The sequence below is a fragment of the Ceratotherium simum genome, chromosome 6, assembly GCF_057802395.1.
Source record: "Ceratotherium simum simum isolate JZ-2026a chromosome 6, ASM5780239v1, whole genome shotgun sequence".
In the NCBI taxonomy this organism is placed as follows: Eukaryota; Metazoa; Chordata; class Mammalia; order Perissodactyla; family Rhinocerotidae; genus Ceratotherium; species Ceratotherium simum.
In genome coordinates this window covers 25,194,404-25,216,710 of record NC_141905.1, presented here as the reverse complement: position 1 = coordinate 25,216,710, position 22,307 = coordinate 25,194,404, and the positions used below count along the sequence as shown (strand labels likewise).

General features: G+C 43.6%; 1 protein-coding gene across 2 annotated transcripts in view; it reads right to left on the bottom strand.

The window, feature by feature from the left end:
- Positions 1-22,307, bottom strand: part of KCNMA1 (potassium calcium-activated channel subfamily M alpha 1) — a 711,162-nt gene that overhangs the window by 65,207 nt on the left and 623,648 nt on the right. For both annotated transcript variants that reach the window (XM_004426905.3, XM_087431991.1), the window contains 3 exons: positions 19,902-19,995; positions 5,910-6,033; positions 1,327-1,551 (listed from right to left, as the gene is read on the bottom strand). In XM_004426905.3, coding sequence (XP_004426962.1) covers positions 1,327-1,551; positions 5,910-6,033; positions 19,902-19,995 — 443 coding nt within the window. The remainder of the gene's footprint in view (positions 1-1,326; positions 1,552-5,909; positions 6,034-19,901; positions 19,996-22,307) is intronic.

Sequence of the window (22,307 nt, the reverse complement as noted above, 5' to 3'; positions counted from 1 at the left end):
ATGTAGCCCAGCAAAATAATAAGCTCTTTACAAAATACTTTTAGATCCTAGTCCATGTGCTCCCAGGGTACCATGTAAAGAGCACATGTAAGAAGATCATGGAAATACGCAATCAAATCTATCATGTCTGAAATTAGCAAGGTATGTATCAGTTTATGCTCTTCTATATGTGTGACTATTTGTTTTTCTGCAGGTGACTATTTTTAACTCCATGTGTTTATTAAGTCAGTGAGTTTTTGGCCCAGCATTGAAAAGATATCCATCTATATTTTTCTCACTTCTTTAAATATTTACTGAGTACCTATTGTGCCAGGCATATGTAAGGACAAAGGGTGGCTACTAGTGGATATTATTTATGGGTAGATTCTTATGTGTTCTTCATTGAATTATATTACTGGATTCTTAATTTTCCATTTCTGAGGAGGTGATAATAGAAATAACGAATTTGAGCTCTGTAAGTGGGAAAAAACCCAGACCTCTTGAAATGTAGCACCAAATTCATGTTCCTCAGTTTCAGGGATGTGAACTTCTAAGAAAAACATGTGGAGAATAAGTGAAATTTGCAAGGATTTGTGACATGGAGAACTATATCAAATGTTGAAATGTACAATAAAATTTTTTGAAAGTTTGTGGAAAACATATTGATTAATGATTAGGAAGTAGTTAGTTACATGACTCCCAGATCATGTATCCCATGTCCTTACACTAAATTGTGGAGTTCCAAACTGTTCCTTTTAGATTTGGGTACTAGTGTTTTGTAATCAAGAATCACAAGCACATACGTGCATGCACACACACAAACCAATGAAAACACTGCTGGGCTTCTAAAAGAATGGGAGGTAGGGGTTGACCAGCAGAAGGGGTTGGCCTTCTGTACAGCAGAAATAAAGAAGTCTGTTAAATACAATTAGTTACAAACAGAACACGGTACAATCAAGAATTCCCAAGCATTAATAATGTCGTAAACAAGATGATATAAATAGTTCCATAAGTAAATTGTATTATAAGTATCATAATATTGCAAAGCACTAGGTTTGGGTAGGCAAGAGAGAGAGTGTTTAGACACTGATACGGTTAATACATTTGACACCAGCGAAACTTCACGCCTGATGAGCAACTGAACTTGGCTGCAAATTCCTTTTAATAAGGTCTCCCAGGGTTTGGATATTCTTGGACAGAGCACAGGGGAAGGGCTGAGTCCTCAGGCCCAGAACCAGATGAAGAAGCAGAGGCATGATCAAAGCTACGACTATTATATCCATCTGGGATTTTCTTTTTCGAATGAAAAGGAAAAAAAAAACATCAATAATGCGACCTTGGACTTACAGGCAATATGGACACTTTGGGGAAGTTATGAAGCGTCTCCCATTCCCGCTTGAGGTACTCAATGGAGCCCACAAACACGATGTGCTTGAGCTCGTGGTAATGAAAATTGCTGGCACGGAGTGGCATCACCAGGTTCCGGAGGCCAATCAGGGCAGAGCTGACATCACCAAAGATGCAGACCACGACGTGGCCACTCAGGACAGTCATGGCAGCTTCACTTCGAGTCTGCAGCGGGGAGAAGTGCACGAGCATTGGAGAAAAGACCTCAGAGGGCTGTGGTAAAGACTAAAAAAACCATTTAAAGGACCATGTAAACATTTGTTGAGTGCTTACTATGTGCTATTATTTTTATTTCATCGATGTTATATATGTGTCATATATAAATGTATAATTTCTAATTTACAATTCATAGTACACCATATGTGTGTATATATTATATTGGTGTAATAAACATATGGAAACATATATCCACACATATCACTACCTTCTTTGAGAAAAGATTTAAGAAAGATATACCATACATACATATAAGCAGGAGTTCTTTAATAATGATTTTCAGGGAGGGAAATAAGAGGAAATGCAATACTTATGATATTCGGAAAGAGAAGTCTTAGTTTCCATGAAATTGTTGATAAAATGAGCTGCCCTTTCTGTCTCTCCTGCTGAGATCATGATAAAATGGTCCAAGTCTGTGTTGGTCTCAGCTTGAGAAATCTGAGTTTTGAGTTCTAGACTCATCAGCGGGATTTCACAGTACACCACTGCATCAGTAGATAGAACATGATATCCTAAGCCAGGCGCTGGCAAACTATGGCCCACAGGCCAAATCTGGTCTACCACCTGCTTTTGTATGGCCATGGCCAGTGAGCTGAGACTGGTTTTCACATTTTAAAATGGTTGAAAATTTTTGAAAAAAGAATATTTCATAATATGTGAAAATTATATGAAATCCAGATTCCAATAAAATTTTATTGGAACACAGCCAATCTCATTCATTTAGGTATTGCCTATGGCTGCTTCTACATTACAATGGCAGAGTTCATTAGCTGTCACAGAGACCGTATGGCCAGCAAAACCTAAATTATTTATCATATGACCCTTTACAGAAAGAGTTTGCTGACCCCTGTCCACTGCTGCCTTGGAGTTTCCAGGGGCATGCCTGGAGTGGCTACCTGTGCAGGTCATCAGAGGAATACTCCCAAATAATAATTAAAAGGATCCAAAGATAGATCAGCAAGAGCAACAAGCCCATGTCTTCCCCCATCCCCAAGTCTGTATCTACAAAGAAGACAAATGAAAGAATAAAATCACCCCAGTTAGAGGAGGACCCCAGCTTCCCAGGAAATGCAAATGGTTACCTGTTGCTGGTCCTTTTGCTCACTGTGTTAGTGAAGAGAACAACACAAGGAGGCCAGTTTTGGGCCTCTCCTTCTAGTCCAATACCTCCCATCTTGCCTTCCTTCCTCTCTGTCCACACACTGCATGCCTGGATGGCCCCATGTGGCTTACAACGCTTTGGGGGAGGCATATTAATGTCCACTGCACATATCAAACTCTGCTCGATTTAATCCCTAGAATTGACCGGTGTATTGATTGTTTAAATGTCAATATGGCAATTCATGGCAATGTCAGTGTTATTATAGTAACCCCCGAGGAGAGGAAGAAGCTAGCTTTCACTCCCTGCTCGTTAGAATAAAGCAAGGGCTGTTGCCATTATTGGTTTCCCTCTGCAACAGTACAGCGACACCTAAGACAGGGGCTGTAAGAAATGTCTTATAAACGGTGACCAAGGAGGACCCACTGGGGAGTCACATCCCACATCACTGCTTCAATGAAGAAGACCTGGAGTTAGTTATCTCGGCTGCATGGAAGTGTGAGTGGCTGGGTACCAGGAGCACAGGGTCAACCAGTCCGTGATGTATTGTGATGGGGCTCTTAATTTTTTTTTGGTGAGGAAGATTGGCCCTGAGCTAACATATGTTGCCAATCTTCCTCTATTTTGCATATGGGACGCCGCTACACATGGCTTGATGAGCAGTGTGTAGGTCTGCGCCTGGGATACGAACCCGCTAACCCCGGGCAGCAGAAGCGGAGCACGCAAACTTAACCACTACGCCACTGGGCCAACCCTCTAATTATTTTTAACTGGCCAGGTCACCTGGAAGGCTAGCTCCCTTCGACAAGCCCAATGAATACAACCTGTGTCCAGAGTGGAGGACAGAATTCTACAATAGGGAGGTAGGGAAGGCACCAGTTAGCAGAGTGGCCGAGGCACAGACGCTGACCCCAGGAGCTTAGATCTGGGGACCAAAACACCAATCCTTAGACTGGCCACAGCAATATCACCTGGAGAACCTTGTAAAGATCCCAATTCCTGGGCCTCTGCCCTGGAGAGTCTGATTCTGCCACATATAAGACCCACTAAAGAAACTACTCACGCATGCATCTTGTGTTTCCTATGCATCCTTCAAGGTCTAACCCAAGCTGGGCCTTAATGGCCTTAAAACCTTTGAAGCACAACCTGTTTGTATCCAATAAGACTTCCCTGTCCACTTACATACACACTGGTCCTTCTCCTCTAAATTTGAACAGCACTTTGTTCCTCCTAACACTTAGCTTTAAATACATTGTTTCATGGTTAGCTTTAGATATATTGTTTCGTGGTTACATCTTATGTCTTCTCTCTAATGAGATGATCATTTCCTCAAGATTGAGGCCATCTCCTATTTTCTCACCCCCAAAGGATTTAGTGTCCTACACCCAGTGGGTACCTGCAATCCCAAAGCTTCACAGAGCTGGCTCTTGTGAGCATTCTCCTCTCTGTTCTGATGTCACTTTAGAGAGAGCTTCTTGGACCACACTCTAAACAACACCTCCCAGTCCCTTTCTAGCCCAGGACCCTGCTTTATTTTCTTCATAGCACTTCATCAATATCTGAAATGTTATTACATATTCATTTGCCTACCTGGAGGTCTTCTTTTTGCCCCACTAGAATACAAAGCTCTATAAGAGAGGTCAATGTCAGGGGCTGTGCCCTCTGCAATGAGAACAGTGCCTAACACACAAAAGGCTTGTTATATGTGTTTTGTTAAATGATATTATTTTTCAGACCAAAGAAGTAGTGACTCGCCTCCCTAAACTCTTTCATGCCGAAAGGGGACTTCAGTTGGATGTCAGTTAGCCATACACTCCTCAGGAATATCTAGGTAAGCCAATAAAATCTGGATTCCAGAGATGGCACCTAGCCTTGGACCTGTCACAGGTGGGTAACACCAGGCTGAGTTTAGATCACCAGAGCAAAAGCGTGGTGGATACAACACCAGGATGTAAATACACGGAGCAGCTTCATGATTAGAACCATTTGCACTCCTGGTAAGTTGGCCAATAGCTGTTTCCTGACAATTCTGACTTGCTGTGCTTTTGTCTGCAACTTTCACACTTCTGAGACAGCCTCCAGCACAATGCTGTATTGGCTCTGAACGCTCCGTTATAATTAGAGAAAACACACAAGCACACATTCAGATAAAACACAGTGAAAAATCTAGTGGATTAGAGTACAAAGCCATTCTGAGGAACTGGAAAAGTCCTTTTTTAGGAAGGGCAGCCATGACATCAGAAATGATAGGATTTTCCCAGCTGACATAAAGGAGCGGGCCACAGCAATCTGGGGATTAGAAGGTGCAACGGAGAAAGAACCCTTCCATCTGACCTTCCTGGTTATTAATCCATTTTTCATGGATTAGCAAGACAATAAACTCTAGGAAAGTCCATGTAGGCACTAAAACCTAAAGCTGTTAAGAGGACAAGTCTAAAGAGTAGAATGGACTATTGTCTATGCTGACATTCCTGGGACAGACCAGAAGAAGCCCACTGCTGCTACTGCGATGAGCCAACCATGGAATAGGACTCTGAGCCCCTGGCTTCCCGAGGTGGACCCATGGTTCGTTATTGTCATCGTCAGCAAATGCATTCTGCCTGTCTACACTGTATACTAAGAAGGATCACGAATACGCAAGGCTCTTATCTAGAAGGCTACAAGACATTGTTATAAACAAATAACAATACAGGCAGCATTTGGATTTCTTCATGGCATTTAATAATAATAAATAATAATAATAATATGTAAGTTTATTGAGTCGTGTGCGGGGTTTTAATCTTCACTACAACCTATGGGTTAGGGTCATTCTCATCTCATCTTCTTACTCATAAGAAAACTGAAGTGCAAAAGGTCAAGTGATTTGTCCAAGGCCATGCAGCTACTAAATGACACAGGCAGGCTCTGGCTCCAGAGCCAAGTCCACAGGATTTATGGTGCATACTGCCTCCCATGATGCCTTTCACAGAGCACGTGATCACCTCCTATTGTAATGGGCCAATAAATACTCAGAGATTGAAAATTTCACTCTTGATTCATGTTCTGATGAGAGCTCTAGCTGCTTCAATATGTGTCCTGAATTTCAACTATCAAAAATAATTAGGACCAGAGATTGCATCATCCCACCATCCAGTTAGGAAAACTTCACCCCCAGCAAATGTTATTTGGGACAGTCGTGGATGGCAGAGCTCCACGGTGCATCACTCACCAAGATGACTTTCTCTATCTCCTTGGGTGCGCACCAGTGAAACATCCCAGTGGAGTCGTATTTCTTCACATTGGAGTCCATGTTGTCAATCTGATCATTGCCAGGAATTAACAAGGGGTCATGCCTGGGGAGAAAGGGACAGGAAAACCTAAGTGGAAAATGTGATAAATTATAAATGGAAAGTGCCCCCTGAGTTATATCTCGGAGGAGACGAAAGATGGAGAGGAAGTGGTTGTCACTGAAGGCCATTCTTTGCTTGCAGAAATCCTCCATCCTTTGAAAGACAACTGCCCCAAACACCATCACCACCTGGAAGTGCAGGTGACTTTTGTCAGGTAATAATTCTGTCTTTCTCTCCTGTTTCCCTTTTTCTAAAATGGCCTTCACATCATTTTGTGGATTTACTTTCCCTTTTTATGGATATCTCACTTCTTCTTCTCTCATTTTACCAGCTATCTAGCACACATGTGTGCACGCACATACACACACACACACACCCCCAAAGGGTTGTTATTAGCATTGGCAATGAAGGGGAAGGAATAGGAATAGAGCCTCACGCTGACTGACTGGCATGAGGATGGAAAGCCAATTACTCGCTCTTTCTGACTACAACTTCTGACGTGATGCTCTTCGCAGTAAAAGCTTTAACAGTCTGCACTTTAAATATTTTAGCAATTTGCCCAATCAGATTTTGCTCTCCCCGGCTGAAGCCCTTTAAAGATTCAGCAGCATGTCACTTCAGAGCAGATTGACTACCAAATGCCCACATCTGGAATACATGATTTCAATACTAAACAACACCCTCTCTCCTTGCCTTGACAACTGTATCTGCACTGACTGTCCAATGACGGGGAGGGGGGACTCCCCCATCTTCACCTCCCAACTGCAGCATTCCTTGGACGAGAGCCTCAAGCTCAGATGCATCTTAATAAACTTGTCTTGAATTCTCAGGGCTACATTTACCCTCTCTTGCCTTGTTTACTGGTGGAAAAGGCAGATCCTTCTACAGAGACCTCCCCTCCAGTGGGTTGGCAGAGCCTCACCCACAAACTTAAGAATTTCAATAAAATCAGGCAGGTCTGACAAGTTTACAGCATAAGAAACATACTCCTGCATCTTGGGTCATATCCACTGTCCAGATACTCTCTCTGAGAGTGATTCTGTACCTTAGCTTTGAGGGAGGTCATTTGGGTTTCTACAACAATGGCCGCATATAATTAGTTCCAGGGATAGCTAACTGTCTGTGCAGTGAAGTTATTTTCCCTGAATAACAAGATAAAAAATATAAATAGGTCCAAATTCCAAATATTTATTGTAAACTGATTTTACCTTTTAAATGATCCATTTCAAGCATCAAAGGGTGAACTTGATTTAGTTTTTAGCATTTCTCCTTCTGAAATTTATCTGATATTTCTCACCTATATGTCCAGAACACAGAGAGCGGGACAGCAATCCCACTACTTGGTTCACAGACCTAGAATTAAGCTTTCGGGATATCTACCATGACCCTCTCAACATGTTTCCCACTCTCACTTAAGATAGGAAAACTCTCACCACATTTATTTATTCCTGCGAATTTGCTTTTAGGCTACACCAAATGACAAATACCATGTGAAGCAATCCTGCAAAGCCATCTTCAATGAACATGCTAGATCACTATATGAACTGTCATATCTGATCTTTAAAGGAGAAGAAGAATCCACCTCAGAATAGCAGCTCAGTAGCTGGGTTGTTGGGAAGTCCTGAGGTGTTGTAAACCACCAGGCCACCTTTCAAACACTGAACTTGGTAAAAAACGCTAAAATAAAAAGGCAGTTGCTGATAAGAACTGGTCACAGATCAGGACAAGAACACATTTTGAATTTTTTTCTCCTTGAAGAAACTTTAATAGTTCTGTAGATATCCTTCTGAGATAGGTGGGTGGACAGAAACCACTATAGAGAAGAGATTTGAGAAAACGAACAGAATGAACTCTTTCCAGCCCTAAAAGAACATATTTTAGTTGCAAGAGGATCTTAATAAATTTGCTCTGAAGATATACAGCTAGATTCAAATGCTCTTGCCCTGTTTATTGGTTGGAGAGGAAGATCATCTCAGGAAGTTCTAAGACCTGCCCCTAATGCACTCAGGATTTAAAAGATGCCCAGGACTTCATTCATGTAACATCAGAAAGCAAGCAAATGATATAGCAAGCTGGCCAACATTCCTTTTAGAAAATACACGCCTTGGAAGAGAGGACAGACATTTTGGTTCCCCCTCTTTTTGGGGAAGAATCATTTCTTGGTAACACGGGTCTCCAACCTTCACCTTAGAAAAGTAAATAAACAAGCCTGATGATCAATCGCCCCTAAATGAGAGGAAAAAAGTCCACTTTTCAATGTCAAGCCTCATTACCTGGGGTGGGGGTCTGGGGAAACCGGGTATAATTTGACAGTAGGGCTGCAGGCCATGATTTGCTTCTGAATATCCAGAAGCATCTGAAAAGTCTCAGTGGCATGCCATGCTGCACTCTGTACTCCCCAAAAGTCTCTCGGCCTGCCCTGGATAATTTAAATATGTCTTTCAGGATTTTCCTCACAGGGTCTGATCTGAGCACTGTCAAAAATCTCCCCCCAAAAAGATATTTCCTTTTCTGACTAGTCACAGTACCTGGAATTGGAACTTTGGTTTCTTGAATCAGCAAAGCAACCAATAAACATGAATCTCCTCTTCTAAGCCAGGAATGGAGGATGCCATAATGATTAAGATTAAGACACAGTCCCTAGTCAAAGAGAGGGTCATAACATAGCGAGAAAGAGAAAATGTCAATCAATGGTTGTGATACACTGTGCTAAGTGTCATAGCAAATTCATGTACAAGGTGGTAGGAGAACACCAAGAAAGAAGCTGTCAATTGCCTGGCATTTGAGTAACATCAAGGAAGGCTTCAAGAGAAAGTAACATTTGATCTGAGCCCTGAAAGGTGAGGAGGAATCTTAGCATATTTCACTGTTGATCCACTGGTAGACATTAGGACCCACTAAAAGAATTGAGGCCCGGATGAAAAGAGCCAAAGAATGGCACCCAAAACCTTGGATGGAGATGTCAGCTATGGTAGTGTGTAACCTAAGGTATAGAAGACTCAGGCCAGGCACACCAGCTGTCCTCAGATGTGCAATGGCAGTCAAGTGGAAGATGTAGTCAACTGATTGAGAGCAGACTAACGACGTGTGGGATTTAGATGGAACAAAAATCAAGCTTCCAAAAACAAAACTTACATTATAAAAATTGAAGGTTTTTCAAAAATGACATGAGTTGTTTCCCAAGGCAGTCAGTGGATTTCTCATCATTTGAGCTATTCCAGAAGAGCTGGGGATATGGAGGGGATTTCATTATAAATGTTGGGTGAGCCTAGAAGACCTTTATGGTTTGAAGCAGTGTGCTGTCATTGAGACAGAGGTGGCTAGAAAGATTTGGGAAATATTGGACCACTGTTGGGCATCAAAAGGCTGGAGGGCACTGAGTAAGTGAAGAAAAGTTGTTATTGGAGCAAAGATGGGAGATAAGAAGAACTGAAGACTGATTACTTTATAGTTCCATTAAGGCTAAAACTGTTCCTCATTCACTAGATTCTACTGTCTGGGCAGAAGCTTGGAACATGATTCATTCTAGCAACACAGGAGTCTGTAACTACTTTGGGCCAGACAGGATAAATTTCATTACCATGTCTGTTCCTACAGTAATTTCAAGGGCCTTAGGTTGGCTTGTGAGAGATCTCTGACATAGGTAAAGAGGGAAGACTAGTTTCCCCAGGAACTTCTGTTTCTAAATTGAGGTTTTTGGAGTTTATGTTAACAGAAGAAAGTCCAAGCATTTGCCATTGAGCACAACAACCAACACTGTTGTGCTTGGGGGAGGCCCAGGAGAAGAATTAGGCAGTTTGTTGTACATGGAAAGAAGGATCATCAGAAACCTCCCTGAACAAAGTATCCCAACATTATCAGTTTCAAAATGATGGAGAACCACTTCCACAGGCTCTCAGACAACTCCTCAAAGACTACTTAGTTGGAACTGAAGACCACTACTGGATATTGCCTTTCACATCTCAATTATTTTATGTATTTCCACAACTCAAAAAGTAATCCCAACTCCCCCTAAAATGCACCATAATTAATTCAAGGCTTATTTGTCACTTAGCACTTAGCCAATGTACATGCCTTATTTAGGGTAATAGAAGCTCTACGAGGTGAGGAGTATCTGGTGTATAGTTGTTAGGGGCTGAATTGCGTCCTCCATGAAGTCCGTGTGTTGAAGTCCTAACTCCCAGTACCTCAGAATGTGACTGTATTTTGAGATACAGTCTTTAAAGAGGTAATTAAGTTAAACTGAGGTCATTAGGGTGGGACCTAATCCAATATGACTGGTGTCCTTATAAGAAGAGGAAATTTGGACACAGACACGTACAGAGGGAAGACGATGCAAAGACACAGGCATAAGACAGTCATCTACAAGCCAAGGAGAGAGGCCTGGAACAGATCCTTCCTTCACGGCCTCAGAAGGAACCAACTCTGCTAACACTTTGATCGCAGACTTCCAACCTCCAGAACTGTGAGAAAATAAATATCTGTTGCATAAGACACCAAATATATGGTACTTGGTTATGGCAACCCTAATCAACTAATACAATAGTCTACCTTGAAGAAAAATGCACACAATGTATCATATATCACTCCACTGAAGACCCCGGCTGCCCTCCTTGCACTTTAGTCTCACCTGTTCCTTTTTGGGAGAAAAGCATCCTGCCACCAGTTTAGGAATACATGGAAATACACCAGAAATACACAATATCTTCTTGAAAGAGTTTGGGCCAATGTCTCTACCCTCCCCAACACCATACCCCCTGCCCAACATACATACACAATTAGATCTGCTCTGCCCCAGAGGGAACTTCTCTCTGGTCTTTAACTGACACCCGGATTTGAGGATTAATACTTATGACAGCCCAACCCAAAGAAAAGAGGAATCCTAGACACTGGCCAGTTAATTTATTCAGTTGAACCAAAAGTCTGTCTCCACAGGGAGTGTTTTGGGGGTGGGTAACACTGAGGGCAGGAAACCACCTACTTCCTTAGTGACAATATAGCACAGTGGCTCCAAAGCCAAAATGTCTGTCTTCAAGTCTTGGCTCATCTGTTACTTGCTATATGTGCCTTGCCTCAGTTTCTTCATCTGTAAAATGGGAGTGTTACTCATCATCATTACCTAATGGATTCAATTTGAGATTTACATGAGTAAAGTTGTGTTATACACTTAGCATAGAACCTGATACAGAGCGTGCCCTCGATAAGTGTTAATTACCATTCTTATGACCATTCTTTATACTTTGCTTAGAACCCACTCATATATTTGTAGCTCTTATAATGGTAAAAGGAGACAGTAAAGGTAGAGCAGTTCAATAATAAAGATGTAGCGTTACTATTACGACAACTGTTGCTACTAAGATGGATATCTACCATGAGTCGAACACTTACAAACATTGCTGTGCTACAACTTTTACCTACATTTTATGATTTACCCACCACGATAACACTTGTAGGTAATTTCTGTTATTATTACCCATTTGTATGGATGGGAAACAGAGTGGAGAAGTCACATAGCTAACATGGCACAGCTAGTGAGAAGAGAGGGAAGGCTTTGAACAGAGAGGTCTTCTGACTGGAAGCCAGTGCTGCTTGGCCCCCATTCTGTCCCCTCCCACTTGCAGGAGGCAGCTGGATCTTGATCATTCTCCACTGCAGTGCCCCAAGCCACAGTGCACTAAGCTGCAAATACAGGGAGACCAGCATGGCGGGCATTTATAAAATGCACAGCTGGTGTGAATAATCAGTAGAAAATTGCCCTTGAGCCCTTGTCAGGACAACGTGCTAAGGAAAGCCTCCATAATCAATTAAGGCTGGGTGAGCTTTTGCCATCTCCCAATATCTGAAGGCTCCACTGAGGAACATCCACATTGTTATAACAACCAAGGCGCTCCAGTGAGTTAAATCTTTCATATCTATGCCTCTTGAATCTCAGCTCACACCTCCAGAGTCCACAGCTAGAAATTAAGCATGCCTGACCTCAGATGAAGAATAAAAGATCATTGTTTTGAGGGTTTGCAAAGCAAGGAATGCCACTTGCCATCAATTAATCTCAGGAAGTGAACTAAAGGCCCTGCTACAGCAGAGGCACAAAAAGCTTGTCTTGAAGACAACAGCCTCAAGCAACACCACAAACCCCTTTTCCAGCAAACCTGCTGTGAGGAAGCCAGTATTATATTTTAAAGAGCCCAGTTCCCCTTACAGGCAAATACAGCAAATCTCAGTTTTTCCCCGCGGCAGTGGGGACAACGCTGGACTTCAGAAATTGACCTTCAAGTACAAGGAACCAAACCCAAAGAAAAGTTATGAAAGAGGAAAGTTACAAAATGGTGTTAAAACTGCAGCCTTTTCCTTGCTTGATCTTTGGGACCTCATTTCTCATCACAGAAGGTCTCTCCTCTCATTACTGGTATCCATTTAGGTGGAGGCCCACCCGGCAGTAGTCTCCCTGGGAAATGGAGGCTCCATAAAACGTGGGCAAATTTCTCATCCCTCTGCAGGCTTTTCAGCCAAGGGGCAAACACTAATTGTGTCGAATATCTATTATGTCAGGCATCACGGCAGAGCTGTCAGGACATTTCTGAGGCTCCAAGTTTGCTTCAAATGTTGCTCTCAAAGCTGTCCTCCTCGATAGCCACAGAGACAGAAGCTGTTTTCCCTTCTTAGACGCTCCTACAGAAGTCAGAGACGCTCTTTCAGAGATAATAATTTGCATCTCTGTCTCATCCATTAGATGTGAGCTGCTTGAGGGCAGGGAACCCCTATTTGACTCTTGGATGTATTTCCAGAACCCAGCAGAGGACACAGTAGATGCTCAATAAACAACTAACAAGAGGAGCTGATGAATGATCTCTAGTCTCTGAACACTCTTAAACCAGCCAACAGAAGCTCACCAGACCTTTTGCGGAGACCAGAAAATGTGCCCGGTGAGAGCCCATTCACCTCTGATACTTTGCCACAATTTGTTTGGGGAACAAGTAAGGCTCTTGCACTGTTTTTCACTTTACAGGGACTGTTTGAAGTAGGGCATCATGATCTGAAGGGAGACTCTGAAATATGTCTCTCACCAGTCAGGCTGCCTGGGATGTGCCTGGAGCCAGCTGCTGTAACTGATGGGCAGGGAGGACTAGTGTTTGATGTCCAACAGTGGTCAGGACAGGTATTCTTAATTAAGCAACTATTTAGTGCTCCAATGACTCGTCTAAACATTTCTAAGAGGAGGAGGGCCCCTATCACGTCAAGCTTCTCCCACTGCCCCAATTCGTGTAAGAGCATTTCTCAAAGTGAGCCCCATGCCAGCCATATCAGTATCATCTGAGAGCTTGACAGACATGCAGATTCTCCAGCCCAGCCCAGACCTACCCAAGCAGGCTCTGTTTTAACAGGTGCTCTAGTTAATTCTGATGTATGCTAATGTTTGAGAACCATTGTTATAAAGTTTTTCCCAGATAGAGAAACTGTTGTTTGAGTCAATTCTACTAAAGTTAGCAACTGTTTCCAACGTACTGACTGGAAGGCTATGGTTCTATTCAGCAAAGCCAGGACTAGAGTGGGGCAAGTGAGGGGCCCAGGTATAAGATTTAAGGAGGCACCTCACATGCCTTACCCTAATCCTGGCCCTGCTATCCAAATGAAAAGCACAGGACTAGTGACAGGTCAGCTACGCTGACTCTCTCTGTGACCCTGGAACTTGAAGAGTTGTGTCAACACTTGATGGGGATTCCTATCCTGGATGCCACACTAATGACTCTCTCTTGCTGACCTCTATTTCCATGAGCTAATCAGCAAATAAACAAACATGAAAAACAAATGAAATATTAGTTCTTGTAAAGAGCAATACTTATACTGCAGTTTTCTACCCTCCTTTCTCCCCATTGCTTCTTCCATTTCATAGAAGACAACATGGCAACTTAGACAACTAAGTCCCTAAATGCAATGTTCAAGAGTGTCAGGCCACCTGAGTGGGGCTCTGGCTGTGCTGGTCACAGGAGACTGGAGAGGGTCTCAGAAGGTCTCCTCAAAAGGGCTCATATTTGGGTTTTCAGCACCATAAATGGTTCTGATTGGATCTGCCTCATTCTAGGGTGCACTTTATTTCTAGGTGAATACTATTTCCTGCTATGTTGCAAGGAGTCTGAATTTCAGATTTTGGCTCCTGCCTTAGCTCATCTTTCAACACTGTCTCTACCCTCCTGTGTAACGACCATCTCTCCTGAGACCCACCTGCCCACTACCCCTGCCCCATCTCCCACCAGATGGCCGTCCCCGGAGCCACCTTGACAAAACCTTCAGGCCAGGCCCTAGCGACTCTGGAAAACTAGAGTCCCTTTCAACTTTTCTGTATCTATCCACTTACTTTTTTTTTCTGCCTAACAAGTAAACAGTCAGGAACTGCTGGCACCTAATACGTCATCTCTTGTTAGGCAGCCACCACTCTCGGAGGAAGAAGGAAATTACTGCCTTGATGTTTGGGAGACAACCCGGGAGAACTGACATGTTCTTCAGTCCGAGAGGAGAGTGTACAAGATGCTCTTGAAACAAGAGGACAGGATAATGACCCTCTGCTGAGCATGCATCTTGTCCAGGGACATTGTGTCAAATCCACCCAAGCCTTGGTATGATGAGACCCACTATTTCTTTCCTCTCCGGTCCCGTGGGGGCCTGTCATTTGCTATTTGTTTGTGCATTAAGAGGTGCATTTACTTAGCTAAGCTGTCCCTGCCTTCCTTCTTTCTTCTGCCCAGTGGAAGGAACAGTGAGAGTGGCATTCTGTCCCCAACTCTGAGTGGGCTCAGGCCATTTTGCCATTTTCTATTACAAAACCTTTCAAGTTGGCAGTCCTAACAAAGACCTCATGAAAGGTATGAGTCAAAAGAGAGGGAATGGGACTTAACAAGCAGATGAGTTTATTTCACTTAATGATCGGTTAATGCCCAAGAGGGTAATCTCTTGTCCTCAAATCTTATTTCCCCTCCTATTGAGGAAACTAATTTCTAATATTTCCTGGGTCTCATGACACGAAGCTCCTTTCACAGTGTTCAATTGCTCTGTTTTTAGTGTCATCAGTTACCCTTGCTAGCCCGGCTGGGGGCTCTCTCTTTGTGAAAATTGTCTACCTGACTATCCAGCATCAATCCTCATGGCCCATGCTACTCTATCTCACTCCAAGTCCCGTAGGTCCTGGACAAATAGGTGTAACATGGACTGATGTCAGGAATGCTGTGTGTCCTTCTTGGGAAAATTGTCTAGCCCACTTCTGGTCCATGATTCCACAGCAGACCCTGAGTAATCTTGGACCCAAACAACCTTGGCAGAGGCTAGGGCTGGGCTGGGCCTTCTCTTTCCACCTCTGCATTTATATAACGTGTATCTCTGGAAGGCCCCGATAAAGGGTTCTAAACGCTTCCTTCTACTGCCATCAGTGATCCTCCCAAAACACCAGTTAGGGCACTGCCTCCTCAAAAACCTGCAAGGGTTCCCCAATGTCTCCAACAGGCCAAGGCCTTCAGGAGTGGGTGCCAGACACTCTCATATTTTCAACTCCAGTCATCCTACACTAAGGATGCTCTAGCCACACCAAGTTACTTACTGAGGCCTGAGCACTTTCCATATTTCTTCCATTGAGCAGAATAGGGAAGGAGTTAATAACATGGGTTTGGAAGCGAAACTATCTGGGTTCAAATATTCCTAATTAGGTAAGACTTACTAGATTTACCAGACTTTACATCTCTGGGACTCAGCTTCCTCATCTGTAAAATGGGGGAAAGGGTAAGATGTACTCATGGAGTAGTAGTTAGGATTCAATGAGTTCACGGGCATAACACTCTTGGAATGATGCCTAGCACCCAGGAAACAATGAACAAGGGTAGGTAATATTATCAGCCCTCATCATACAGAGCTAGGTTAAATGAAACCTCCTTCATACATCAGGCTCAGCCTCCCAAATCAGAAGTAATGAGAGCTCTCTCTGCTCTCACAGCCCACGCTAGTAGATCTCCAAGCGGTTCCTATTCTATTTTCCTGTATATGCCTGTCTGTGTCCTTCATTAAACTATGAGCATTATGAAGATAGGGACTGACTCTAATCCATCTTACTTACACCCCTCAAAGACCTCCCACAACACCTTGAATATACTAAGCTCTCACTAAACATTTGCTGGATTGGAATTAATCTGAGAAAAGGAATAGAAGCAGGCAGCTGAAATGCACAGCCTTTTTGGGTTGCATTTGAGGATACCGTGAGAGAGCCCAGGCATTTACTCCACATCATCTGCCCACTGGAGGAATATTCTCAGCATCCTAAAAGCATGTGTGAATGCAACTACCTGAAGGTGACTGTGGAAGGAACTGAATGTGACCGTAACCGGGGCAGACATTTAGGGAATTCATGAATCTGCTTCGACTGTAGTCACAATGGTGTCCACTGTACCATTTTTTTTTTTTTCCCCCTAGAGAGCTTTCTTTGAATATTCAATGGGGTCTGTGAGGCCCCCAAATTAAGAACTCTTGACTTAGTTATTTAGAGACAAAGGTCTTGCCCACTAGGGCCTTTCAACTGAAGAAAGACACAGCTATCCTTATAAGGCACAAACCCACTAAGTAGGGAGAACTACATAACAGGTGCTTGCTGATTTTAGAAGAAAACTACGAAAGGCTCCTTAAATAATTCCATGTTAGAAGACCAACAAGGAAAGTGAATAACAGCACTGGTAACCTCCATGGCCTGCTCCTCCTTGCGGTGTGATGCCAAAGGTTATCTATCATGACACACCAATCCCTGGCTTGGAGCACAGACACTAGCCATTTGGCTCAGTCTGACCGTGAGGGTTGTCTTCTGTCAGGGTGACTAAAAAACATACTGCGTCAGGATCCAGACACACAAAACGAGGCTGTTCACCTAATGATTGTGCAGAGAGTTAAGTGACACTTAGAAATCAGGGTAAGCCTGATACCAGAACAAAGGGGAGACAAAGACCATTAGTGCAGAGTCTCAGTAGCATTTCATGCTGCCAGATGGTTTGCAAGGATCCCTCACGCAGGAGGTTGTTTTATTTGCGGAAGCCACAGTGGTAAATTAAAGCCCATCCTAGCCCATTCTGGGCTCTCCAGTTCTCCTGGAGCTATTCCTATCACTGCCCATAGGCCACTAAAACCTGCCCGCATTCAGAATGATTGATTCTGCTCAAACAGTAAGCCACAAACTCACGTCAAAAAACCCACTTCAAATAAGTCATTAGTTTCCTTTATGGATTTTTCAGGTCATAAGGAATAGGACCTGGGAGTACTATCTTCTGTAGAGTAGAAGGGGAATGTCTGAAGATGTGTGTGGGGGGGGGAGACCTGGGGAAGCCACAAGGTGCCGCGTGAGCCCCTCTGTTTTCTGTCAATCAACAAGAGCAATCTAGCAAAAATAGGCCAAGGCAACCTCACCGCCAGTGCCGGATATTCAAACCAAAGCAACCTGCCCATGGGCTCTTCATTCATACCCGGGAAATAGAGAGAGAGCTTGGCACCCTGTCTTTGCTCCCACATCACACAGAGCATGGAGAACACCTGGAACAGAGAAAGTCATGGTAAAGGAGGGGTGTCTAAGACTTTCTCACTTGTCATGGGACAGCCCGCCTGTGGGGGCAGTCCAGCTGAGCTGCAACCGAGACCACTGTGGGCTGGTGGGATAAAGCAGTAGCCATGCCGTAGCAGCAGCCAAAGGCACCAACACCAGAAACCCAAGTTCTGCAGCTTGGCGAGTTTCAGCTCACCGCCTGACCCACGTTTAGCAATTCTGATGTACCACGGAGCAGACAGCTCCAGCCTGGGATGACTGCCTCCCTCAGCCCCTCTCCGACAGGCAATGAAAGCAAGACCCACTTTGAAAATTCTCCCTCATCATGCAAACTGACACAGGCATGCTTTTCAAAAACCCACAGCCAATCTGTTGATCATTACTTATTTAGCAAGGCCTTCGGGCAGAAAGTCCTGTAAAAACCATACTTGATACCGTATACACTAGTTTTTTCTGCTTGTGGAAAAAAAGTCCCCCCAAGGCTACCTCAAACCATCACTTTCTATTGCACATAAAATGTAGCGTGTAACACTAAAGTATTTAATATATATGGTATAATATATCTACAGGAAAGGCATTTGTGTAGAAGTATGTTACCCTGGATTTGGTAATTTGATGTTTTGCTGAAGGCTACGACTTAAAAAAGCTTCCACCTCGTACAGAAGACCTGTCATCTTGGTACCCAAGAGCCAACAGAATAAAGAAGTACCCTTAAGCAGCAAAACTTTGACACAGCTTTGAAGCATATGAAAACAGTAGTAACTCCTCAGAATTATTATTACTCAAGATCAAAGAAATGAGCCATACTTTACATAGCAAACAGGGACAGGGAATTTGGCTCCAAAGGTTTCAGATTTTTCAGATTTCTCTTTATTTATTTATTTGCTTCTCTAAATTTAGGCAAAAGAAAGCGCCTGTGCTTTTCTCTACTTTAAATGGATAAAACTATTTGCATTAGATAAGGCGATTACCTAAAGGTGAGTAAATAGGAAACGGATGCTAGCATGACAACTGGAGTCATAAAAATGAGAAGCTTGGCAGTTGGTGCGTTTTATTCCTCCTCATAAACTGTAAACAAGCATGTAAATCAGCGATAGTGGAGCAGGGCTGAGCCAAGGGGCAGGCAGAGAACTGTTAAAGAAACATCTAACAGGAAGAGATGGTCATAATGGAAAAGGCCATGGCCTGGGTGAGTCTTCCACTGGAACCTGTGTCCTCAGCGGCATGGAGAAGGGCTGCCCCTGTCCACTTCCTAGAAAGGTGGTCGTGGAGGGCCAGAAAGATGTGAATGTGATGGAGAAGGGGGGACAGCGGGGGAAATCGCCATTACTGTATTTCAGTAATCAAAGAGAGGAGAGCGGCCAATGCCAATGAAAAGAAGAAAGTAACGTCAAGATGGCAGGCGTTTCCATGGCAGTAACCATTTAGGGAGAGCAGTGCAAATCTGAAATCACTCTTGTTTCATTGAGGTGCTAGAGAGTCAGGATGTTGGAGGAAATAAGCACTGAGATTGGCAGATGAATCGAAGACAAAAAAGGGGAGATGAAAGAGGAAGATGCCAAGAAGAGGAAGCTGCAGAGCTCTATTGAAATTTGGTTTCACTTGCCATTTCCTAGAGGAAGCCATAGTCAAGATGGAAAGAAGGGAGGGAAGGAAGGAAGGAAGGAGAGAGAGAGAAATAACGAATGCACACACACTGTATTTCATAATTAATATTGCTTTTAGCCTGAGCAGAACTGGATTACTTTTGAACTTTACTTTGGCAAGTCCACAGATTATTAGACTTTTTTATCGGTCAAAATCAATTAACAGAAATTTGATTTCAATCGACAGGATAAAAGGAAGGTAATCTTCAGGTTCATTTTTGATTGTGATGATACATCTCACACATGGCCTTAAGTACAGAAAACAGTCCTCAGAGGGACTCCAGCAGAAAGAGACTTGCCGGAGGCAAACTAACCACACGAGTTCCTCTGATTGGTTGCCGCCGTCATTAGTGCCACTGCTGTTTAGAAACTACACATAGACAGGACATGGTGACAGCTAAGACTTTAAAGCCTATGTATTTTTCAAACAGCTTTTCAAACTGTTTTTCATGACAGAATTTTTTCAGCTCTATCATTAACTGCTGACAAGCTGACAGAATAAATACTCCAGCCTTTAAGAAGCCATCTAACCATCTTGTCCCCTCCCCCGCCTCATGCTGGTTGGGGAGGGGAGGCTTCAGGCCTAGGCAGGCTGGGGAGGGGGCAAGGAGAGGAAGAGAAGGAGCTGGGGGGGAACCCGTGTAGCCTGCAGCCCCTCTCCTCACCTCATCAGCTTGGGCGAGGAGCTCGGTGAGTTCCGCATGCCTCCGTTGCGTTGCTTCTTTTTTGGGGACAGCGTTGACGGCTGTTCATCTTCAACTGGAAATACAGGCAGCTCATGAGATTACGAACAGTTTGAGGGCAGACTGTGAAATACAGGCAAGATATCAAAAGACACACACTCATGGCTCAGTCACTCACTAGGAATTCATGGTTGTCTTTTAGGACCCAATGACAAAGACCAAATGTGTTAGTCAAAGAGGCCGGCTTAGAAAAGGTGGGAGCATCACCTCTTTACACGCCAGCATTTGAACATGCACTTTAAACAGACTAAAATAGTTTGTAAATGCCCTGCCATAAGAAAAAGAAATCACGGTTTATCTGCATACAAAATATATATATATATGGGAACACCCAATCATTATCCTTAGAGTTAATTTTGGTTACTTTGCTTTTCTGGGTTTTCTCGTAACCCAGAAATAAAGTTGTATTTGAAACAGCGACATAATAGCTGCCAGCCTGCTGCTTCTGCAAATGAACCAACTTAACTGGTTCCTAATCCGTGTACACCAGAGGTTGAGCCTTGGAGAGGTAAGGATTTGAGGCCCCCACAGCCAATGTTTCAATCAGTCAGGACTGGGAACATTGGTGCATGCTGGCTCAAGGATCCCCAGCCCAACTCAGCTCGAGTCCCTCCACCTCCCAAGAGGGAGGGCATGTAGGACCGTGCACATGGAATCCTTTCTTAACTCATTAAGACAGGAGGACCAGGCTGCAAGGTTGGAGAACCGGGCTGCCGAAGAGCATCAAATGAAGGAGGAGGTTGCCATTGAATGATTCTCTGATGATGTGGTGGGGGGCAGGGAGAGAGGGAAGCACAGGAGATTGGAAATCAAACGCTGTTTTCCAAATGTCTAAACCACACAGGTCGCTAAGCAATGTGAAGCTTTGCTCACAAACAACACAGCACACTCTATGGCTTTTGCCCAAAGACACCCACTAATAAGCTTTGTAGATGTATTAGCCTGTATCATGCTTCTTTTTAAGAGAGCTGCTTGATAATTAGCAGATGCATACCCAGCCTGCCACCCAAGGGCATCAGCGGCAAAATTCTAGTCCTCACCCACCCCCACGATTCATGCCAAAGCTGTAATGTCAAGAGGGAAAAATAGGATCCTTGGATTCTTATAGTTGACTGCAACACAGACTGGGAGGAAGCACCCCTGAAACCTGGAATGCACGGCAGTTACCTTAAAGCTAAGAAGAGAAATATTAGCAGTGACAACATCAATAGAAGCTTGATATATGTTAATGGTGTACAAGTCTTAGGTGGGGGAGAAAATGCCATCTCAGCTACTTGATATTATCCAGGAAGACCCATATCAGGACATGCATTATATGGTATATCCATGAAAACTCTAAATAAATTTAGTATGTTATGATGCATGGTTCCAAAGGGATTATAATAATCCAACTACCCTCCAAACTTGCTTCAAAGTAGCATACTTGGTATAAGCCCCTATTACACTGGCAGTTAGGGGTTGTCTAAATTCTGGCCAACACAGGGAAAGAGAACAAGCATGTGGTTTCAGATGAGGGCGATACCAGAAGAAATGAAGGCAAGAAAGCGCCTGCAAATGCCCACAGCCAACTCACTCTACCACCTGCTCCCCCCACCGGCACCCCCCAGAGGCCCGGGCTCAGGCTGCAACAGTATCAGTCACTTAGGGCTCCAGGCAGGAACTATGTAGCTGGGAGGATATCGCATCTTATCAGAAATGAGTATCCACAGCAAATCACACAGAGACTAAACAGCACTTAAAAGATTAAAGGAAATAAATACAAGCCACATAAATGGTATTGAAAAAAATCACTTAGAGTTGATATGCATCTCTCAGCAAGCAAACAAGCACTCTGAGCTTGACCTGAATTCATCTTCCTTTCACAGGATAGGGGGTTGGGCATCCCAGGCAATAATGGGGTAGAAAGGCAGTTATATTGAGAGAGAGAGAGAGAGAGAGAGAGAATGTGTGCGTGTGTAAGTATACTTCTACACTTTCCCCATTTTAGGATGGCGTAGAAAGTCTTGCCTCCATCCATAATACAAGGTCATCTCTTAGTATGGACCACTTGCCACTGTATTGTCTTCAGGGTGATCTAGATTAGTTGAGTAGCAAGATGAACTAAATAATGTGTGTGCATGTGAGCGGGTCTAGTGGGGGTGAAAGTTCTTTTCTTCTCTATCACACAAGTCTTCTTATGGTTAGAATGAAATATTCAAAAAGGTCTTTTACGTAACCTAGTCTACTAGGGCTGGCTTTATTCAAGGCCACCAGATGTTGCCGTGGTTTTGTCCTATCATACAAGGAGTCTATATTAGTTAAGACCTGTACAGGAGTCACCCTCACTGG